Below are 22634 nucleotides of genomic sequence, written 5' to 3' on the forward strand. Positions count from 1 at the left end.
CAAGTGAGGACACCCTGTGAAGTTCCTTTCCATCTCGGGGGCTTGGAAAGGAAAGTTAAAGGTTCCCCCTAAAAAGAGCCAAGCCAAGTCACTGAGAAGTGTTTCTATCAGCTTCTGTTAGAAAGACGTGACCATCCCCCGCCCCTTGAACTTCCTATTACACCTCCAACCGGTCTGTTCCCCATGACTTCAAGCTGGGAATCATCTTGGATTTTAGTTTCTGACAGTTCCACTTAAAAAAAAAAATGGCCACACTTTCTTCTAGAACATTCTGAGAAAGGTTCTATTTTTTTTTTAATTTTTTTTATTTTTTTTTAAAGATTTATTTATTTTATTTTATGTGAGTACACTGTAGCTGTCTTCAGATACTCCAGAAGAGGGCATCAGATCTTGTTACAGATGGTTGTGGGCCACCATGTGGTTGCTGGGATTTGAACTCAGAACCTTGGGAAGAGCAGTCGGTGCTCTTAACCACTGAGCCATCTCACCAGCCCCGAGAAAGGTTCTATTAATGCCTTTATGTCCACTAGGGGTTAAATAGCTATCATGGGTCAGGGGTCTCATATAGTTTCTATAGTCATTTGTAAGAGGCACACTATCCTGGTAGTCAATGACAGAGCTAAATCAATTTCCTCAAAGAGCAACCGATAGGCAAAAGGATCAAATACCCCGGGTGAGCCAACTCAGTTCTATATGAAGTGTATATGAAGAACTTGCCAAGTAACACCGAAGGAAAAAAAATCAACTAGCAATGCCCCCAAGAACACTAGCGGAAACTCTTCAGAAGATCCCATGGTGTCATATTCAAGAGAAACTGACGAAAGCCAAACAAAGAGAAAATAACGAACGCTCACACACAGACAAGTTCGGCTCTCTTTTAGGTAGGTACTCACCACCAGTTAGGGTGTTCTTGTTCTCTCACCGTGTGCCTCCGGATGCAAACCATGTAACATTTTCTAATAGTCAAATAATTTGACTGTTTGCCAGTCATTTCTGAACATAAAGCTTTGAATTCATCGCTTTTCATTCAAAGGTTCTAATAGGAATGCACAATACATAAATTACACGGTTTGGGTTCTGGGGTGGAGCTCATGGAGGGCTCATGCTAAGCATGCACAAAGCCCAGGGTTCAACTCTTAGCACTGAACAAGCGAGCAAGCACACAGAGACTGGGAGTGAGAGGTAATTGGTAACTACCCATACAATAGCCCGCACGATCTGAGTGTATATGAACAGAGTCAGCCTCAAGGTACGGAATGTCTGAGCCACCCACATCCTAGCTTTGCAAAAGCTAGCGTGTACCCTCCTCTACCCAGATCCGCAGATGGAGAACTCTGAGAAGTCCTCAGAAGATGTCTTTGGAAATTTCAGTCGTGTTTTGCTTAACAATTCGTGTCACACTTTACGATGCAACCAGAAGGCCTGGGACTGGGGCTCAGATGCCTATGATTAAAAGAGGATGTCGCCATGATGTCACTGGATGTGCATGCAGCTGCAAGAGCAAAGATCAATGTTAGCTTGCTTTTTTCTAGTATAATATTCTCTCTCTCTCTCTCTCTCTCTCTCTCTCTCTCTCTCTCTGTGTGTGTGTGTGTGTGTGTGTGACCTGAAGCAGAGGACACCAAGCTTGACAAATGTTGTGACAATGCAGAGGGAGGGCCCTACCCCAAAGGCACTCTTGTCTGCCATTTACACTCTGGGCTGTGAGCTTTCTTAATTTACAAGAAAAGCAAGTGGCCCATGTTTTTATGTAAAATTTCTCAATGGAACAAACAGAACTTGTCAATATTTTGTCTTCTAAAGATTTCTTTTAATATTTTATATGTATGATTGTTTATATGCATGTCTGTTTGGACACTATATTCATGGAATTGAATTACAGATGGGTGCAGGTTGCCACGTGGGTGCTGGGAGCTAGACCCAGGTACTCTTCAAGGGCAGCAATTGTTCTGTACCACTGAGGCACCACTCCAGCTCCTGACTCAGGATTTTCTACAACACCATCTATGGAGCATCATAGTTTGGAGCTGCCTTTCTTTCTAAAGTGTCCCAGGTACATCAGGAGTACAGGACGAGAGGCAGGAAACACTCACATAGGCACACAAACACATTTTTAGAGGGTCTTACTATGTGGTTGCAGTTGGCCTTGAACTCACTATGTAGACATGGCTGATCTGAAACTCACAGAGATCTGCCTGCTTCAGACCCCTGTGTGCTGGAACTAATTAAAACAATGTTGTACCACACCTGCCTGAAATATGTTTTTGGTGTAAAAATTTCAAAGACTAAATCGGGCAAAATTTTCTTCCTGAATTTCAAGTGGGTGGCTGAGGTAAGATAAGAATATTTTCATTCATTTTACCCTGGAGGTAATAAAATCTAATTCAGAAAATATAAAATCTACCCCAGAATCCAGTATGTCTCAACTATTTTAGTAACATCTCACATCCCTTCCCCAGTTGGGTCTCCTGTCGCACCATTGGGTTCTCAAGTGAGGAGACTAACGGAAGGAAGGCTAGTGAGTCACCACAAGGAAGATTCCAGTGACTAAAGGAGGGCAAATGAGTTGAAAACTGCACTTTTCTGATCTTCTGGATTTTTGTTTGTTTTGTTTTTTGTTCTTGTTGTTTTTTAAGGGAAAATTACAAATGAATTATTAAAAGGCAGTCTGAGATAAGATGAACATTTAGAAGAGATGTCTAAAAGTCTGAGAGCCATGCATTTCTCCACAGCTTCAGTGCCAGTGGCCCCGTTGACAGATTAGGTTTATGCCTGGCTATGGCCTCCATCTGACTATTCACAGTGACAAAACCAAACACTATGCATGCAAATGAGTTCTTCTTTGTCCCCGGGTAGGATGAACTTTAAGTCCAGGCAAAAGGTGACAAGCAATGGCTCCTGTCCTTGGCTCTGACTCCTCTGACTGATAGACCTATGGGCTCTGATAGGAAGGCTGTGGTAGATCAAGGTATCGATTCCAAACTCATCCTCCCTGGAGCCTCCAATATGAGTAAGAATCTTGCCCAAGTGCTCTCAACAATTCTGTTACACAGGCTGTGCTCACTTGTCCCGTGGATGCGTGTATGTGGTAAACCTCAGAGAGCAAGTACAACTGTCATGAGCCAGCCACATCCATCCAACTAGCAAACAGGTATTCTATGTGGAGCCTCTTACAATGTACGGTCAAGTGCCTTGGGAGAGCCTCATGTATGCATTGTGGAGGCCTGTCTCTTGCTTTCATGGAGTTTGAATCTAAGAGGCAATGTAAGAGCTGGGCAGCAAATGATGGGAGGAGCATGGTAACACACTTGGAAAGGTTGGGGGCTGGGATACAGAGGCCGGATCTCCTAAACGTTTCGCAGAGGAGCCACAGCCTTTGAGTCGAATCTTAATTGACTGTAGGTATGGATATATCCACTAAGACATCATTTCCATTTTCCAGATTCTTTTGATGACTGGCACATATCCAGTAAGCAGGATAATGTCAGAGGGATACATTCTACATGCCTAAATCCCAAGACTATGGCACAATGGAAGTTCTGAGCATTGTGTCCAAAGACCTGGCTTCAAATGCTAGCACAGCCACCTATGTTTGACAAGAACAGGACTGGACACACTTTCCTGATAGCCTCAGTCATTCCGATATCATTCAGCAGGAGGCAGTGTGATCTGTTAAGTTATAAAATATATAGACAATACCAGGATCAGATATTGAATAAAAACATGACATCAGATGGGCCGGCCATTCAACACAGGTTTACGTGGGGATATGCAGATGACCTCCATGTTTATTTGATTTATCATGACTTACTTACCAAGCTCACCTGTATTCCAGGTACTGACAACACACAGACCAAGATGGACTGATGCCTTTCAGGTTTACAAAGACTAAGATCAGCTCACTCTACGGGTAACTCACAAGTTAAAAAGTAAACTTTTGGCGGCTAAAGCCCAGTGGTTGAGAGCTAATGCTGAGTGTTGCTCTTGCTGAGGAAACTAGTTCAGCTCCCAGCACCCATGGCAGGCAGCTCCTGCCTCCATGGGCAGCCGTCCTTCCCTCCCCCTACCCCCACCCCAGTCCAGCATGCACATATGCCTTCACAGACACCCATACACATAAATCAAACTTGTAAAGATATTCACAAGGTAAATTTAACTCTTATATCCCACCACTGTGCTGATAAAGAGCACCAATAATAGATTTTACATTTGATAAGCCTTCGCCTCCGCCTCCGCTGCATCCTAGCCCAAGGATGCCTCTTTCTATATGTTCCCTTTTTCTCCTTAACAGCAGGTCTATGCAAAAGCTGTGATCACCCCATGCTTCAGCCCTACACGGGGTATATCTGGAAAACGATGGAGGGAAGCTGACCCTGGGGCTCATGCTCTCTACCAGCTAATGGAGTACTGCAACCACAGCCAAACCCTCTGAGCTCTGCTAGTTCTGTGTATCCTGGCTTCATGCACCTTAGCAGTGGGTTTAAAGAGCTATTATGTATGTTCCATCTGGGACTGCAGCTATAATTTAGCCGTAGAGACAGGTGCTTAGCTTGTGCAAGGTTTGGTTGTGGGGTGGGGGTCCAGGGCACATGGGATGGTTAACAGATATTCATATTCTATGTCTCCCAAATCTATGAGGCTCATACACATCTTAAGTTACAGCTCTGTGTCCTGGAAGTGTCTAAATGAGGCGCCTAACAGAACGCCAAGCAATCTACAGAGAGACTACACAGAGTCTGAGCAGCGTGCATTTATCTGACTCATCCTATCTACCTGGAGCCATGGAGGGAAACAGACCTACGACAGAATTCTAACCAGATCCAAAGCCCTCACTTTAACAGACCCAGACAATGCAATCCTTTGTTCTAGAACCAGGGTCAAGGCACACTAACTTTCCCAAAGCCCCGGAAAAGCTCAGTAATAACAGAAATGCTTTTCTTTCTGCAAGCAGCTTCTTGTTTTCTCAAAGGACAAATGATGCAGGAAGAAAAGGCAGCAACATACTGTACACATGATCGATCAAGCAAAAATGTCACTGCAAATCTAGAGGGGACAATTCAGAAAGAAAGAAGAATACAGAGTGGTCAGTCCCAGGGTTAGGCAATGCATTTTACTTTATAAACAGCACTCTAACTCAGAGAGGATGCCCTAAGGGACATACGAGGCTCTTCCATTTTTCCTAGGCTCCCCAAAGCACAGGTCAAGATCCAAAGACAACTATATTGTAACTTAGTCATAAAACACACACCACTGTGATATCTGTGTACTTAACACAAGCCAAACCAATGTGTCAGTGCACACTTTTTACACACAACTAGGGCACTACATGCCGATGTCTTAAGAGTCTTCACTATCATTTTTTGTTTTCTTTCAACAGGAAGTATTCACATTTATCATTATTATCTTGAGTAAACAGACCACATAAAACATATAGTAATTTTGCCTTTACTAGAGAAACATGAAGTTCGTCATTTAAACTTGTGATCGTTTTAAGCACTAACAGTATCGCTTCATCAAAGATGCTAATGCTGAAGTCTCGCTTCATTTCACTGTTTCAGGTTCACTTCTAGAAACTCTCACGGAAAGGAGAGAGTGTCCACTTCAGAAGGAGTCTACAAACTGGCTCTAAGGCAGTTCTAAGAGGGTTCCCCAAATTATTAATAGCACTAGATTGATTGTTGGGAATTGAACTCGGGACCTCTGGAAGAGCAATCAGTACTCTTAATTGCTGAGCCATCTCTCCAGCCCAATTTGTAGTTCTTAAAAAGGTTATTTATTCTAGAACAAAGACCAAAGTGTGGACACTTTGCCCCTTCTTAGAATTGGGAACAAAATACCCATGGAAGGAGTTACAGAGACAAAGTTTGGAGCTAAGACAAAAGGATGGACCATCTAGGACTGCCACACCCGGGGATCCATCCCATAATCAGCTTCCAAACGCTGACACCATTGCATATACTAGCAAGATTTTGCTGAAAGGACCCAGATATAGCTGTCTCTTGTGAGACTATGCCGGGGCCTAGCAAACACAGAAGTGGATGCTCACAGTCAGCTATTGGATGGAACACAGGGCCCCCAATGGAGGAGCTAGAGAAAGTACCCAAGGAGCTAAAGGGATCAGCTACCCTATAGGTAGAACAACAATATGAACTAACCAGTACCCCCTGGAGCTCGTGTCTCTAGCTGCACATGTATCAGAAGATGGCCTAGTTGGCCATCATTGGGAAGAGAGGCCCCTTGGTCTTGCAAACTTTATATGCCTCAGTACAGGGGAATGCCTGAGGGCCAAGAAATGGGAGTGGGGGGAGGGTATGGGGGACTTTTGGGATAGCATTTGAAATGTAAATGAAGAAATGGTTATTTATTTTCCTTTTTAAAAACTGTGTTTGGGTGTTTTGTCTGTATCTACTTCTGTACACACATGCATGCAGTGACCACAGAGGCCAGCCAGAAAAGGCCATGGGGTCACTTGCAAGCTGTATTACAGACAGCTATGAATGTCTATGTAGGTGCTGGGGACGGAACCAAGGTCCTCTGGAAGAACAGCCAGGGCTCTTATTGCTCAGTCAGTTCTCCAGCCTTGGCTTATAGTACTTCATTGTTTGTATGTCTGTTTGTTTGACATAATCCTGAATAACATCTACCATATTCTCCTGACTCCCTCTGATGTAAAATGTCTACTGTAAGTAACTCATTATACAGTGAAGAAGTCAGAACACCTAATGTTAGGGTCCTCCCTGTTTCTCACTTCACTGAACAGTCTAGAAGACCAACTGCGAGAGGGAAAACCAAACACACCTCGCCAGGTCAGAAACTGCCAATCCACCCACATGACAGGCCAAGTACTGAGCTGAACCTGAAATGGAAGAGGGTGTGGGGCGAATATGTAGGCTTCAGAGCACAGAAGCCCCACCACGTCCTCTTGGCAAAGAGATGAAAGATATTTCAGTTATCACAAATAGGTGAGGTAAGAATTAAACATGGCCCTCATCACAGGTCCTGACACTTACAATCAATACACAAAAGGGCAGAATTATGCTAAGAGTCCATTGATGAGGAAACCTTGAAAATATCTCGCTGAACTTGTCCATGGTAGTTCAGCACATAAGACTGACGCTGGGACTGGGGAGACGCTTGGTGGGGAAAGCATTTGTTTTGTGACACAAAGACCTAAGTTCAGATCCCTAGAACCAAGTAAAAAGCTGGGTATGACTGCACACTGGGGTGAGAAACAGGTGACTTCCTGGAGCCCACGGGACAGCCAGTCTAGCCAATGTGAAGGCAAGGCTCAGCAAGAGACCCTGTTTCTAACTAACTAACTAACTAACTCAGCCAGTCAGCCAGCAGTGGAAAGCCAGCAAATGGCTCAGCAAGTAAAGATCCTTACTGCCAAGCTTCAGGATCTGAGTTCAATACCCAGGCCTAACGGCAAGAGAGAACCCATGCCTACAAGCTGTCCTCTTATCTCCATGCAGGTACTGTGGCATGCAACATGAATGTATACACCAGTGTACATACACAAACAATCATAAATAAATAGTCAAATATATATTTTTTTTCTTAAGCAGTTCAGAGCAATAGAAGACACGTGACACTTGTGTGTACAACACACAGATGTATGTACTCCTATGCATACAAATGCTTCCCTACACAAATCCACACCAAAAAAAAAAAAAAAGTAACAATTTAAAACTCTTTAACTTGGCTGATGGAAATAACAGTATTGCAATGAATACTCATGTGCAACAAAACAAAACAAAAGCAAACAAAAAACAAAACAAAACAACAACTAACTACAACAAAACCAGAGAAAAAGTCACTAGAATAGAAAAATGGGCTGAATCCTAAACTACCTCCCTCGCTCCCTCCTGTACTTTTTGCTATGCTGAGAACCAAACCCAGAGCCTTGTGTACGAGATAAGTAGGTACCACTGAGCTACCTCTTAGTATAGAAAATACATTCTTTAAAAAGCGAAGCATCACCACTCTAATCTGAAAAAATGTTGTTTTTAACTTCTTACATGGAATTTTTATAAACAAAATTTTAAGAGCAGAACAACAAACCCTAGTAACAATAACCCAGTTTTAATAATGAGTAGTTTATTTATTTCTGTGGGGATTTTAAAATCCCCATCATAGTGCCCATTCCACCTCAAGTATTGCTTATATATAGTTATCTCTTGGTGTCTGCAGGGAAATTGGTTCCAGGACCTCCACAGACACCAAGATTAGAGGCTTCGTACAACAATGTGATGCACATATACGTAAATTATTATTCTACTATTTTAGAACACAGTGACAGGAAGAGCCCAAGCATGTGTGGTAAAGATGCCATTTTACCCCAAATATTTTCAATCCACAGTTAGTTGAATCCACAGCTGTGGAACCAATAGCCATGCAAGGTCATCTGTATCATTTAGATTATGTCATTACATACATTATTTATATTTCTAAGAGGTAAGGTCTCTAACAATATCCCCCAAATTTGACAAAATTAAAAAAAATGATTATAAATGTAGCCACATGCCTAAAATGTTTTCCAGAGGGAAGACTCTCCCCACGAGGTGATCATCACTAAGGGAAAGGGGCTAGAGTAGGGGTCAGGCTTCAACTTTTCACTTGCCATTTTCTAGTTCATTTAAATTGAACTATAGCAGACACCATACCTGCAAGAACAGCAGAAAGGCTATGACAAGCACAGAAAGGTCTTGAGTCTGGCTGGATGTTCAAGGACCAGTTTGAACAGATTCAGCCACTAGCAGGTGACAATGCCCATCAGGTACAGGACAGGAATTCTCTAAATGGGTAAAAAGTCACAGAGCGCTGTGGCCACAATGACATTACTAAACATGATTATGGCACCGACTACGTACAGGGCCAGACAATGAAAATATGAAGTCATTTGCTCAGTCCCCCTCCTGCCAGAGCCAGTCCCAGCAGGCTGACGAAAGAAACAGGGTTTACAGACACTTCAAACCACGCCTTTTTCCTCCGTCTTTTGAGAAAGTCAATTAACTCTCTCCTCTTTTTAAAATGTACTTCTTGTGCTTTCTCTGCCTAGTCTGTAGGAAAATGTCATTTCGCTCCCTGGTGGGCCATCTGGTCTACCTGACTCTGTGAGCTGCCAGTGCAGATGCTGGGCCACATGTGTGGATGTTATTTACACTGAATTCATTCAGCATAAAGGATCCTAGAGCTTACAATGTTCTGATTGGTTGAGTGGGAACTCTGAGAACATGAGGTGGAAGAAGGACTGTGTTTCAGGATTCTTCTCAATTCTGTCACCCAGTCCTGACAGCTACAGACACAGACAGAAAGAAGTACCGATAGCAGAATCACCAAGACGACTTAACGTCCTGAACTTTTAAATATATTTGAGAGTATCACTTTTCACTTCAAATATTGCTTGAACAGGCTAATAAAATATTCCCCGGTAAAGGTCAAAGATAATGTCTTTAAAGACCTGACTTTTAATGTTCTGAACTTTTTAAGTTTTCATAGGTTTGAACATGAGAAAGTTCTAAGAATTTCAAAATAGTTGGTTCCTTTAGTTAAATTATAGCCTGCCCTTGGCAACTATTTTTTTTTTTTTCTTTTATAAGTGCGGTTAACAAAACTTGATGCTTCTAGTCACAACACCCCAAACCAATTCTCCCAAGTGCTAGCAGTCAAGTGTCTACATCAGAGAGGACAATTTGCCATACTTGCAACCAACAGATACTTCTTCTGCAAAAATGTGTACCAGAACAACTTACAGATGACCCAAAATGAAGCCAACCCACCACGGGGTGCTTAAGAAGCCTAATGACAGTTTCCACACACTGCCTGACTTCACTCATGTGTTCCTCTAGCTGGAGACAACTATTTTCAGCCAGGAGAGATTTACTCCACTGCTGGTTAAGAACTCCAATGGAAAAGTACCAGGTGGGGTTGTCCTGTTCCCAGGGTTACCTGTTTCATCTGGGGAGCTGGGGGAGGCACTGTCTTGGGACAGCGTCGTCCAGCTGGATTCCTCGTCACTTGGTGCCAGGTTCTGGATCCGATGGAGGGCACAGTCGGTTTTGGCTCCTGTTTTAGGGTGGTCTTTCTTGGTCTCTGGGCTGGACGATACTGTGGCTACTTGGCCATCCTCTGGGCTGGACTGGGGTTTGTTTGGTTTCTGTGGCAGCAAGTCACCATTCCCAATGACTACTGGGGCCTGGCCTGGGCCAGGCTGGGCTTTCTCCTCTCCAACCCCTTGGCAGGGGCCCAGGTTCTGCCCTAGCTCTCTAGCCGAGGTTTCCAGGTCTGCATAGTAATTGAGGAAGCTCTTAGTTCTCCTGGGCTGGGAGGGCAAAATCTCACAGCCTGAGGACTCCTGTGGGTGGGGATCTTTAACCTCCAGCTTCTCGGAGGTTAGGTTGATGACGGCTGCAGGACTGAGGTTCTTGTTGGGGTCCTGCTGCCCCTGTTCTGCAGCCTTGCGGAGCTGGTTCTCCCCATTTTTAACCAGCTTGATGTTGGCAGAGCCGTTTCCCAGCAGGGGCTGTACAGCTGGATCCGAGAGGCCCATAGCCGCCTGAATATTAGTCAGTGCATATTTTTTCCTGCATTTGGGGGGTGTGCTGTTCTTGGCATCTGAGTGTTTGATCTCTGCATTTAATAGTTCATTGTGGGAGGAACGGAGATTGAGGGTATTCGGTGGTGTGGCTGGGCTGTTCCGGTTTGCAATGTCTGTGGTTCCGCTGCTGGCCATAAACACTGCCAAGGTGCCAACACCTGAGTCAGCTGTAGGGAACAGAAAGGAAATGGGTTGTAAGGCACAGGTCATGACCAAACCCTTAGCGTACAGAGTAAGTGACCACTGCTAACAGAAGATTGTAAGAACAAATGCTTCTGTCAATGAGACCTCCCTATAGAAATGACCCACACTTCATGAATTCATATGTTAAACAGAAGCAAAAAATGGCTTTATTGTGGAAACTTAAAAGCTAATTTACCCAGAGGTTAAGAAGTTGTAAGGTCAACATTTTACTTAGCATCAAGAACTTGATTTTCCACATTTGTGTTTGAGCATTTTCATCTGGTCAGGAAGTCTTTAATCGCCACAACTTTGAACACTATTCTCTTTCCAAACTGCAACCTCACATCTTTAGTTTAAACCTGTCTTTCCTTTTGTCAGCACCCTTATCAACAACAAAATTGCTCTGATATTCCTTATGAGTTTCAGGATTCTTAATTAGCCGAAAAGGTCATTGTTTAATGATGGCTTCCCCCAGTTATGTTTGAGATTGTATTTTGAATACCCGGAAAACCAAACTTCCATTAGAATGTGCTCATGTCTTTGTGAACGTCTTTGATTTGGGCGTAGTGCTACTACTTGAAGAATTAAAAAAAAAAAAAAAAGCTTTGAATAAATGGCTTCATTTCTCAAGAACACAAACAAGCACACATATACATTCACACATTCACACACAAACAAAACTATTACTAGAGATGCAGCCCCAGGCTGTAGGCAACAAGTTAGAGCCCCAAAGGAGTTTGAATGTATTCTACTGAATTAAAATAAAACACAGGCTTGGCTGTTGGCAGTCATCATGTGCCCTTGCCAAAAAAAAAAAAAAATGCCTAGGAAATGAACTGACAGTTGCATTTATCTCAAACATTCTTTGTACCATCAGAGATTTATTTCCTAAATCTCCTGCTAGAAAGAAAGAAAGGATTCTCAGGCTGCTGTCTGTGTGCAATGGCTTCCTTCTTATCTGATTCTTGACCATCCAGGCCCATGTGATCTCCGCAGCAGTAGCAGAGGGACCAAGCACAGCTTCTCTCATTCTTTAAATTGTATTCTGGCTGCACACCCCCCACACACACTTCCCCACCCCCTCACCCCGTCCTGGGTAAACAAGGATCCTCACAGAGGAATGAGCAAGAATATCCCTGTGGTGGGGAGCTGAGAGGCATGTTTGTATCATCAGAATGCATAGGCTTGGCCATTTTAGAAAGAGCTGTCACAGCTTCTAGTACCCATTCACTGCAGGCATTCCTTAGTAACAGGTACTCACGTGGCCCACAAGACAGTCAAGGGCTGTAACGCCCAGTGGTCAGGCTTTTGATCCCCACCTTGAAGGCTAGTATTTATAAAGATCACTGCCTACATAGGCAGCATTCCAATCGTGAGCTCTGGTGTCTTCTTTTAAAGCAATAAAAATTACAGTGCTTTTTCCTTTTAAACAATATTCTGTCAATTAATTTTTACACTCTAAAAATGACAGACTATGGACCCACCACCCCCAAAGTTTTTCTCAAGACTTATCTATGGCATAGAGAGTTACTGTTATTCTCTTGGGTATTTACAGGAACAATTCAAGAAAGTGGAAGCTAGGTGGTTTCTCAAAAGGCACGGTGGAAGTTTCTATGAGGATGTTTTACAATGTTAGGTACTGCACCCTGATAATGTTATTAGGAAAACACTCTAGTCTACTTTCACTCATAGCCAAAAATGTTTATAGACAGAAGACAGGCAGCTTAAGGACTCCTTGCTGAAATGTCAATATTCAGAAGTTGGAAGGTGTGTCTGAGAATATGCCTCCTCTCCCAGTTCCCCAACTGACTGCCTACCCCAACCCACTCACTGGCAAAACAGAAAGGTTGGCTTTGGAACTAAGCACACTGGCTAAGCCCTAGAGGTGGAAGATTGCTTCTGAGAGTTAGTGCGCCAACTAGGACAGATTATGAAATAGCTTAAGGCTACCAAAGTTCTGGAAAGCATGGGGCTATGGGAAAGATGTTTCCAAAATGAGAGGTGATGAAGTTAAGGTCACAGACCCCAATGCTAGTGGTGCAAACGATAACGATCTACCCAGGCTTCTTGCACGCTGAGTCTAGGACAAATTACTTCTCTGAAAAATGAGTTCAATATGCCTGGTTGATAGAGGATTCTGATGACCAGCTGCAGGGGGTCCAGCATAGTACCTAACAATACACCTGCGCTCCCCCCATTTCTGTGTTTTTGAGTTCTAGGTGGTAGAAGTAATTCTTACTGCAGATTCATGGAGAGTGAGTAGGTAAGAAAGGGAATAAGAAGCTGGGTCTACAAGGGCTTCATTATAGGCCAACATCCAGAAAATTCCAAAGGTTGCTACAACAGAGAAGCAAAGACAATGAAGAGAGGACAGAAGGGTTGAGAAAGGTCACTTAAAGTCTGGCTGCCTTCCAGTTCTCATCCCATCCCTCTTGACCAGGCCATATGGATGAGGAGGTAGGTGCTCATCAGCCACAGGATTTAGGGGCAAGACTGAGTTGAATCCAGTGACCTAAACAATGTGCTGACTTCCACCTTATCTGCCCTGGAGCAAGGACACGAGTGGGTAGAAAGTGACCTGTAAGACGTGTCATGAAGAATCATGTGGGAAAAGACACCAGCTAGAAGACAGGTGGGGTCAAAGAAGCAATGGGGCTCTTGGTCGTGTCTCACTGTTTAGAGGATATAAGAGCAGAAGTCATGGGGGTGGCTGGCAAGATAGAACAGCATTTGCTAAGAAGTTCAGTCCAGGTGATAAGAGAAGAGATGGGCACAGTGGGCCTTCCCCAACGAGGTGCATACATGAGAGAGGAGGGGAGAAGGAGATACACACAGAGGGAAATGGCCTCTGGGATCCGGGGTGGGACAAAGTCACAAGAGGGTAAAGAACTGGAGGAAGAAAAGGTCACAGGATTGAAAGTATAAGGAACAAAGGGACAAAGAAGATTTCTCTACCTCCTAAAAGAACCCCAGCAATTTGGACGCCTTTAGGCCAGAGCCCGGACTGTGAGGGTGAAATGTTCTGTGGATGGCTTTTAGGCAGAGCTAAGGCTCAGGAGCACTGGAGTCGGAAGGCCAAAGGTCTGAAAGAATGGACTGTCCACACCTGACACGCCAAGGCCAGAAGTGAGCAATGCTCTGACTGAACATGTTCCTGGCCTCCTTCCCCGTCAGCAAACTCCACTCTTCTGAGTCATGGTAGACACTGCCTCTTTGTAAAGATCTCTCTCCACTCCAGGCAGACTCCAGGGCTCCTGGCCACTACTCCTTGCATCTTTAGGAAAACATCTCTAGTACACTTTAGTGAGGAAAATTGACGTTCTCTGTCAGTAGAAATGAAATGCTGACATGCCCTCTCTTGCACTATAATCTCGGCTTCTTTTGATCTCTCTACTCACCCAGTTTCAAATGTTCACCTTTATCCTGCTCTATGTCCTACTAGGCTGAGGCGTCTGCAACCAACATGGCACTATATAGCAACAGATGTCTGTCTGTAGGGTAGGTAGTAAATAATCACTAAGTGTTTCATTAACATCTCAAGAAATAACATTTCAGCCAACTGTGATAGGACATGCCTACAATCCAACACTTCAAGGGATGAGGCAGGAGGATTGTCACGAGTTTGCGAGCAGCATGACATATATGGTGAGAGTCACATATAGATTACTTACAGCCTGCCTTACAGCCTGGGTTACTTACAGCCTGTCTTAACACCTACCATCCTAAATAAAAGTCCAGGCAGCCTGTTACTACTGTTCAGTTAACAGAAGATTCATTTCTTTTCTGGAAACGGGGATCAGTGGTCATTATCTCAGCTTTACCCACACACAGAAACTGAGCAGGAGTTAAATGAAGCCCTTCAATCTAGTATCTAGGTCAATCTGTCTTGCTTCTCCAGTCTTAGCTCAAGGAAATTCTTACTGAAATCTGTCATGACTCCAGAGACTAAGAGAGCTGCAGGTAGATGCTTTGGGACAGAGCTGGCTGCTGTATTTCTCTCTCAAACGTGACTGGTTCTTACAAGGCAGCCTACTAAACCTTGCACCTCCATGTCCAGTGGAGGAGCCCCGAAGACCTGGCCAAAACTCTGCTGCACATCCATGAATGTTCTGATTGTTTCTGTGACATCTGCCATCCAACTCTGGGCCTTCCTCTAATCTTTGCCTTTAACACAACTAGCACCTGCACCTTTAGTAAAAAGGAAGGAAAGAGAATTAAGTAGACTAGGAAAGCGCATCATACCACTTTAGTACGTTTGGAGAAAATGGATATTCTCTCTCTATAAAAATGAAAGGATGAGCCGGGAGTGGTGGCGCAAGCCTTTAATCCCAGCACTTGGGAGGCAGAGGCAGGAGGATTTCTGAGTTCGAGGCCAGCCTGGTCTACAAAGTGAGTTCCAGGACAGCCAGGTCTATACAGAGAAACCCTGTCTCAAAAAACCAAAAAAAAGGAAAAAAAAAAAAGAAAGGATGGCATGTCCTCTCTTGAACTATAATTTCGGCTTCTTTCGGTTTCTCTTATCAATGTTTAGGACTCTTCAGCCTATCGTTCTCAACACTGGAGCCATGCTCAGACTACAATCAATAGCTTGTGACTTTAATCAACTCCATGTTAGTATTTATTTCTTATATTTTCAGAAAGGGTCTCACGGGGAGCCCAGAATGGTCGTGCACTTGTTCTGCAGTCAAGGATAACCTTAAACTGTGAGCCACCCACCTCTACCTAAGTGATGGGACAAGGAATTTACCATCATGCCCTGCTCTGCCTCCTTCTCCTCCATTTTTTTTTTCATATTACCAGAATTTCCTTTTTATAAAGTCTGGCATACTCGTGAATGTATTTTCTCACTCATTAAGTATTTATCAAGCATCTACTAGTCAGCAGATTCTTCAAGTTCAGGAAAAGCAACAGTAGACTGGGTATGCACAGCTGGTGAGGGATGAACACACAATGCCAGTGGCCACAAGGACGGGCCTTCCACCCTGAGAGGGAATTCCGTTGGGATCCGTGACTAGCTAGCATACCCACCATGGCTCTCTAATCATACTGTCCAGTCAGTTAAGAATGCAATTGACAGAAATAATATTATAGTCAGTTTGACAAAATCTAAAATCAGCTAAGAGACCTCTGTTCAGATCTGTAAGAGACTTTCCCAGGTTGTGTAGGCAGGGAAACCTGCATAAATATGGTGGCCATATTCAGTCACCATTCCAGGGCCTGGGGCCCTGGACTGAACAGAGAGAATGGGAGTGGACATCAACATTCAGGTCTCTCTCCATTTCTGGGCGGGCTATGCCCCCTGCAGGGATGGATCTCGGCCCTCATACTGAGAGCCAGAGGAAATCCTTCATTCCCTCCCCTGTTTTAGGTATTTTATCACAACCCACCGAAAGTAATACAAAGTACCTACTACCAAGGCCCAACATTAATTCAAGGGGATCAATTTCTATCTCAGAGATACAAGCAGTTCAGACTTAAGAGAGTGACAAAAACAAGTGTCAGATTCTCCTGGGTCCCTGAGGAATACCTGTTACCTTTGACACACGCCTGTTAATACCCTCTTGCTCTTTCTTGGGGAGGAGAGCCTCCTTGGCACCCCACTCCCTCTCATCCACTTAACCTTTCCCCCACTACTCGGCTTCAGCCTTAAGGTAACAGTGAAGAAAACTGACTGAGGAATGTTCACCTCCTGGCTCTTAGGATTAGTGGTCCAGCACAAATGTTGTAAGCTTGTATCTCTTATTTGTGTATGGGGGGGGGGGGGGGCGGGTACACAACCAGTCAGAGCAACAGATCTCCACGATTCTGGTGGCTAATTAAGGTTTAGCTTAAGGACCCACACAAAGTTAATCGTAAGACTCAACTGCAGCGGTTAGAAGAAAGGAAGCAACCGTGTGACAGAGCACACCTATAATCCCAGCACTCAGGAGGCTAAGGCAGGAGAACAGCCACCAGTTAGAAGGCAGTCTGGGCTCAACAGCGGAACTTCTGTCTCACACAACAGGGAAGGGGGAGAAGGGAAGGCCCCTTCCTTCCTAACACACACACACACACACACACACACACACACACACACACACACACACACCCCAGGAAGGGAAGCAACCTGCCTGCCTATCACTCCCTGATTAAATGTGTTAGATTTAACAAATAAGAAGGCAGACCCAAAAGAGGGACAGAAGACAATGCCCAGATCCCTGCGATCGACTGAGTCTGATATCCCTGGGCTTCTCAGGCCAGCAGCACGCTGATGTATCTAGTTATCTTGCTTAAGTCTTGAACTTTTTGGTGACCACAATAGCTTCTGCTAAAACAAACATATCTTTTGTATAAAGCCCATCAAGACTAAGTAAACCAGAGCCTTTTTAATCCCATAAAGACAGCTCCCTCCACCCGATGATAAGGGGACCCAGCAGGTATAGCCATGCCAGCTTTCCTCTAACCCAGGGATCTAACGCATGAAGACCTGGGTTGGATCCCACAGCGAGAAGTGGCTGCCCATGATTCTTTTCTTTCTGAAGACCTCTAGTCTCCATCTACGATAACAAGCTCCCCTTTCTTCATACAGAGAAAGACTGCTCTTTCTCTCACCTATGATATGGGGTGGGGGTAAACACAGACGCAGAGGAGCACCGTGTACCCCACACTGGAAGAAAACACGCACATTTAATTCATTTTTTTTCTCTGCCACAAGATTTTATTCCCACTGAGAAATTAAGAGCACAAGGGAATGTTGCCTTTTGAACTACACCTCAAAGTATGAAGGAAATGAAATGAACTCAAGCTTCCCACCCCGCTCTTCCTTTTAGGGAGGGAGAGGCAAAATAAAGCGGTTTCCTGGTATTCTCTACAAAACCAAACCCTCACTATGCCAGGGTGGTAAGAGGTCCTCTGTGGACAGAGGCCAAAGTTCCGAGAAGCCAAGCTGAGCCACAGGTTCAGGGAGAGGGCAGGGTTAGTTAGTACCATGGCTACTCTAGAGACGGGAAAGCGACATCCCAGACTGATTCCCTGGGTCCTGAAGGCTGATTCAGCTCCTCTGCCTTACCCACCTGAGGGTTTCCTGTGCCCTTTGCACCCAAACTGCTCGAGGGTTAGCTCTGTTCAGCAATTCAAGGGAATTTTTTTCACATTTTTTTCCCACATTTTTTATTAGATATTTTCTTTATATACATTTCAAATTTCAAATGCTATCCCCAAAGTTCCCTGTACCCTCCCCCCTGTCCTGCTCCCCTACCCACCCACTACCGCTTCTTGGTTCTGGCATTCCCCTGTACTGGGGGGGGGGCATATAAAGTTTGCAATATCAAGGGGCCTCTCTTCCCAGTAAGAGATTAGAGACACTTGGGAAACAGAGGAAGAAACCGAGACCTTAATTAGCACAGGTTAGTTATCAACAAGTAATAATTTTAAACAGTATGTCTGGCACAGTGAACATGCATAACTTCTACTTGTCAGTTATGAAAATGAATATGGTGTGATTTTTAAAGCTCGACATAATTTGGACAGTGAGAGAGGAAATTATTGCACAGACTCTTGGTGTCTGGAGTGGGCAAAGGGTCTTATCAAAACATGGTATTTGAGATGAATATACAAGTTTAGAGAAGGGACAGCTGGATTAGATTGAGGGATGGCAGGAAGCCACCAGTGGCCAAGAAGAAAAATATCACACCGTGCGGTTGTGCTAAGTGGCTACTTGGGAAATACAATTCGGAACAAGTGCATCTCAGTGAGAATTAGAAAATGATACAGATGTGATCCTGATCCCAAGGATATTTTTCTTTGTCCGTCTTAAGGCTACGTCCATGCTTTGGAAAAGCCTGTGTGTCTTTTAGAGATGAATCTATTTTTAATGAAACCCTAGACTTCCACGGTTACGCCTGAAGAACACAGTGGATACGCAAGCGTGGGAATGCTGATAGGTGATGTGATTGGAGAAAGCAGACGTGCTGAAAAGGAATGGTGCACGCTTTCTTGAGCAACCGATCCGCTGGCTCTCGAGCCAATTCGAAACGGAAATAACATTAAGAAAAAGCAAACAGGGAAATCTGTGAAGCAGGAAGATCACTTTACTTTGTTGTGCCCTGAGACCTGCTCAGAGGACACTTCGGAGCTCAGCCTACAAGAACAAAGAGGAATTTTCTAGACGGATGACCATACAAAACCTAGAAGGTTTGCTTTGAAAAGCTTGCCTTTGATCCCAGCTCCCTGGAGCTGGAAGGTGGGATTGAAGGCAGACTTCATCCCGGATGGATGCCAGACAGATCACCCCTCACCAGTTGCCATGGTGAGTTTCTGGGGTTGGAGTATGGAGCTGAGAACAAGCTACACCATGGAAATAAGACTCTTGACTTTCTTGTAAATTTTGGTACCTGCTACATCAACACCCAACAGTATCAGCTTTCTTTTAAAAATTAAGGTTGATAACTGTTTCTGTACCTTATTGTGGTGGCCTGAATAAGGATCCACAGGATTCTATCTTTGATTCTATCTTAGTCATCAGGGAGTGGCACTACTTGAGAAGGTTTAAGAGGTGTGGCCTTGTTGGAGGAACTGTGTCACTGAGGGGTAGAACTTGGTAGTTTCAAAGCCCAAGCTAGGTTCAGTGGCTCTCTCTTTCTCTTCCTGCTGCCTGTGGATCTGGATATTGAACTCTCAGCTACTTCTCCAGCAGCATGCCCGCCTGTGTGCTACCATGCTCCCCGCCATAATAATGGATAATGGACTAAACCCGTGAAACTGTAAGCCAGTCCCAATTAAATGCCTTTTTAAAAGTAAGAGTTGCTGTGGTAACGGTGTCTCTTCATAGGAATAAAACAGTGACTAAGACACATATATAGCCATCAACAAATAAAGCAAGTTCAGACACTTCAGAAAGATAAACGTATCTAAATAAAGAAATACAAAAACAGGAGAAAATTTCTAGAGATGAATGACTGCTCTCCTTCCATTTAGATCTATTTTATTTCATTGACACAAAAGATTCCTAAAAGGAAATATTCTCCGTACTTAAAACTGATTATTGATTAAGCGAGCTAGTGGGTTTCTTAAATGTATTTTCAGGCACATGGGGAGGGAACCTATGTAACTCTAAGACAGCTGCAACCCAGAGAAGTCCCACCCCATCACGGGTGACAATCTATAGGCTGTATCACAGAGCCCTTACCTCAAGTACCCTCCAAGACCATACAGATGCAAGGCAGCAGGGGGTGAGGTGGCAGAACCCCAGGAGGGTGCACATTGACCCTCCATTCTCTGCATCCCTGGACAGTGTCAACAATCCCATTAGGACTACCTAAAATATCTATTTTATTTTTATTTGTTTGTTTATTTGTTTATGTATTTGGTTTTTCAAGACAGGGTTTCTCTCTATATCCTTGGATGCTCTGGAACTCACACTGTAGACCAGGCTGTCCTCAAACTCACAGAAATCTGTCTGCCTCTGCCTTCTGAGGCCTGGGATTAAAGGCAAGCACTATCACCACCCAGCTTTAAGATGACTTAAGTATTTGTCATGTGTATTTACATATATATTTATTTAAAACCTGCTCCCTCTTCACACCAAGGCAGCATCCTTAGGGGCCTCTGAGAATCGTCCCTAACCTTCCGGCTCTCCTGCACAGGCTGTGTTAGCACACTTCCCCACCGGCTTTTCTTAGTAAAAGTGGAATTCATTCTAATTCCAGGGATCCCCATGCCCTCTTCTGACTTTGCAGGCAACAGGTACACATGTGGTATACATACATACATACATACATCATACATGTAAGCAAACATATACACATAAAATAAAAATAAATGAATCTAAAAAAAATTAAATTTCTTGACCTTTATATACTAACGTGGAGCTCAGTGTTCACTTTATTTTTTTGAACCTCTTTGTGGAAACATAATGCGGAGTTTTATGTAACAGAGGAAGAGGTTTGAGACTATTTAATGATAAGGTTAACTTTAGAATTAGTTAGACACCATGGTTAAGTCTAACGAGTTTAGAAACTCAGACTGGTACCCGTCCAGGGAAACAGGAGCTGTGTGGCGTTTGCCACTTAGTCCCAGAATTTAATGCAAAGGTCATTCATTGCAACTGTTTATTCCTTATATCACTGTGAGGTCAAGAATTAAACCCCATCCCACACTGTGTGCAGAATAGCATTTGCCATGATACAAAGAGGGACATGCATTAAAACCAATGCAGCCTTCGTTAGGCCTGGAAGTAATCAGATTTAGGTTCACGGAGACTCCTCATTTGGAGAACTAGTCTTGATAAACCCTATGGTTGGAAACGCAGTTTACAAAGACTCAACAGCAATACCATCTCCTCTGCCCACAGGGCGAAAGTCAACATACAAGCCGGGTGGTGAAAATTGAGCTTAAACTTCCTGCCACAATCAACAATAATATTTCACACGACATCCACAGTAAATAACAACACACGTGTGGTTAACTCAAATGACCTTTAATTTTTTTAAAATACTTTTTCTATTATATAGAACAATGAGAATTTTAAAGTGCTATTTTAGTAAAACATGAGTTCAACTAAAAGAACCATCGATCGCACACATTATCGAGCTTTGACATGCACCTGTCTCTGTGTGTTGAAGTATAAAATAATCACATCTGACCTGGAAGTACTTCTGACATGGATCGTTGGACGTCAGCAATGGTGCAGGAAACCGGTTATAATTTGAGATCTAAAACAGAAAAAAAAAATCATTTCAGATATCAGAATATCAAATTACAAAGCATAAAGGGAAATAGGTTTAGGACTAAAATGCCTTCCAATTACAGTTGAAAGTAAAAAAAAAAAAAGGTAGATTATGTATAAACGTCTGCTGTATAACTGTTCATACTCCCTTTCATTTGAATTCCAATTGCTATATAACTGCATTTCCACATTAAGGTCTCTGCCCACCCCAGGCATATCTGCCTGTCTCAAGCTTCCAGTATATTTTCTTGTCAAGCAGACACACAAAGCAGAAGTCCCTAAGGAGAAGAAAAAAAAAATCTAGTGAATTGTGCCTTATAAAATTTAAAACTTGTTTGAAAACAAAAGGGGGGTAAAAATTATGGTAAAAATTATTTTAAAGATTTGACAAAAATTATCGCTATTCTATATAGAAAGGGCTCCTTGAAGTTGTTAAGAAACATATGAACAAATTTGCAGAAAAGTGAGCCAAAGATGGAGATAAAAGCGAGACAAACACAAGCGTGCAGTAGACAGAAAGAGATCTGTCCGAAGTCAATAAATGGCGACGTCAGCGACAGTGGCTCTGCTGCGTGAGACTTCGAGGACTGAGAAGAGCGAGACGATAAAGCGAGGCAAGGACACGGGAAATCAGAAATGTCAATCTTCCTGGTGGGATCAAAGGTCGACAAACTTTTTGGCAGGCTGCTTACAAACATCTGAGGAACTGTTAGGTGACTGGACCCCTCTGCTGGACCAGTCCACGCCTAAGATTCCATGGGTAATCTCACAGGGCACCTTTTTCAATGGCCATGAAAACTCAGTTTGATGATGCTGTGCTTGGGTGGTGTACATCCCAACAGGGCAAAGTGCTGCCAACAGGGAAATCTTAGTGGATATGGGTGAGCGGATAGGAAAATGCATTAAGGTGTATCACTGAGGAATGAATATTATGTACCACACCATGGACTGATCTAACTTGAGTAAAACACTAATTTATTATTTATTTATTTATTTCATATTACCTGGTGCTGGGGTGGGGGCAGAAGCTGACGTTAAGTGCCCTCCACTGCTGTTTTCTGTTTTCCCTCGTGAGACAGGTTCTCATCTCTCACACAGAGGGCTCAACAACTCACTAGACTGGCCGGCCAGTGAGCTCCAGGGGCT

General features: G+C 43.7%; 1 protein-coding gene across 10 annotated transcripts in view; it reads right to left on the bottom strand.

Annotated features, from left to right (window-relative positions):
* The window catches only part of Apbb2 (amyloid beta precursor protein binding family B member 2), a 326097-nt gene that overhangs the window by 139536 nt on the left and 163927 nt on the right, over nucleotides 1-22634 (bottom strand). For 9 of the 10 annotated variants that reach the window (XM_021162015.3, XM_029477235.2, XM_085836739.1 and 6 more), the window contains 2 exons: nucleotides 21406-21474; nucleotides 9952-10767 (listed from right to left, as the gene is read on the bottom strand). In XM_021162015.3, coding sequence (XP_021017674.1) covers nucleotides 9952-10767; nucleotides 21406-21424 — 835 coding nt within the window. In that variant the 5' untranslated portion in view covers nucleotides 21425-21474. Of the gene's footprint in view, nucleotides 1-9951; nucleotides 10768-21365; nucleotides 21475-22634 lie in introns of all 10 variants that reach the window. The other variant, XM_085836740.1, reaches the window with a different exon arrangement.

This window comes from Mus caroli, unplaced genomic scaffold (assembly GCF_978045245.1).
Source record: "Mus caroli unplaced genomic scaffold, Mus_caroli_1 scaffold_4, whole genome shotgun sequence".
In the NCBI taxonomy this organism is placed as follows: Eukaryota; Metazoa; Chordata; class Mammalia; order Rodentia; family Muridae; genus Mus; species Mus caroli.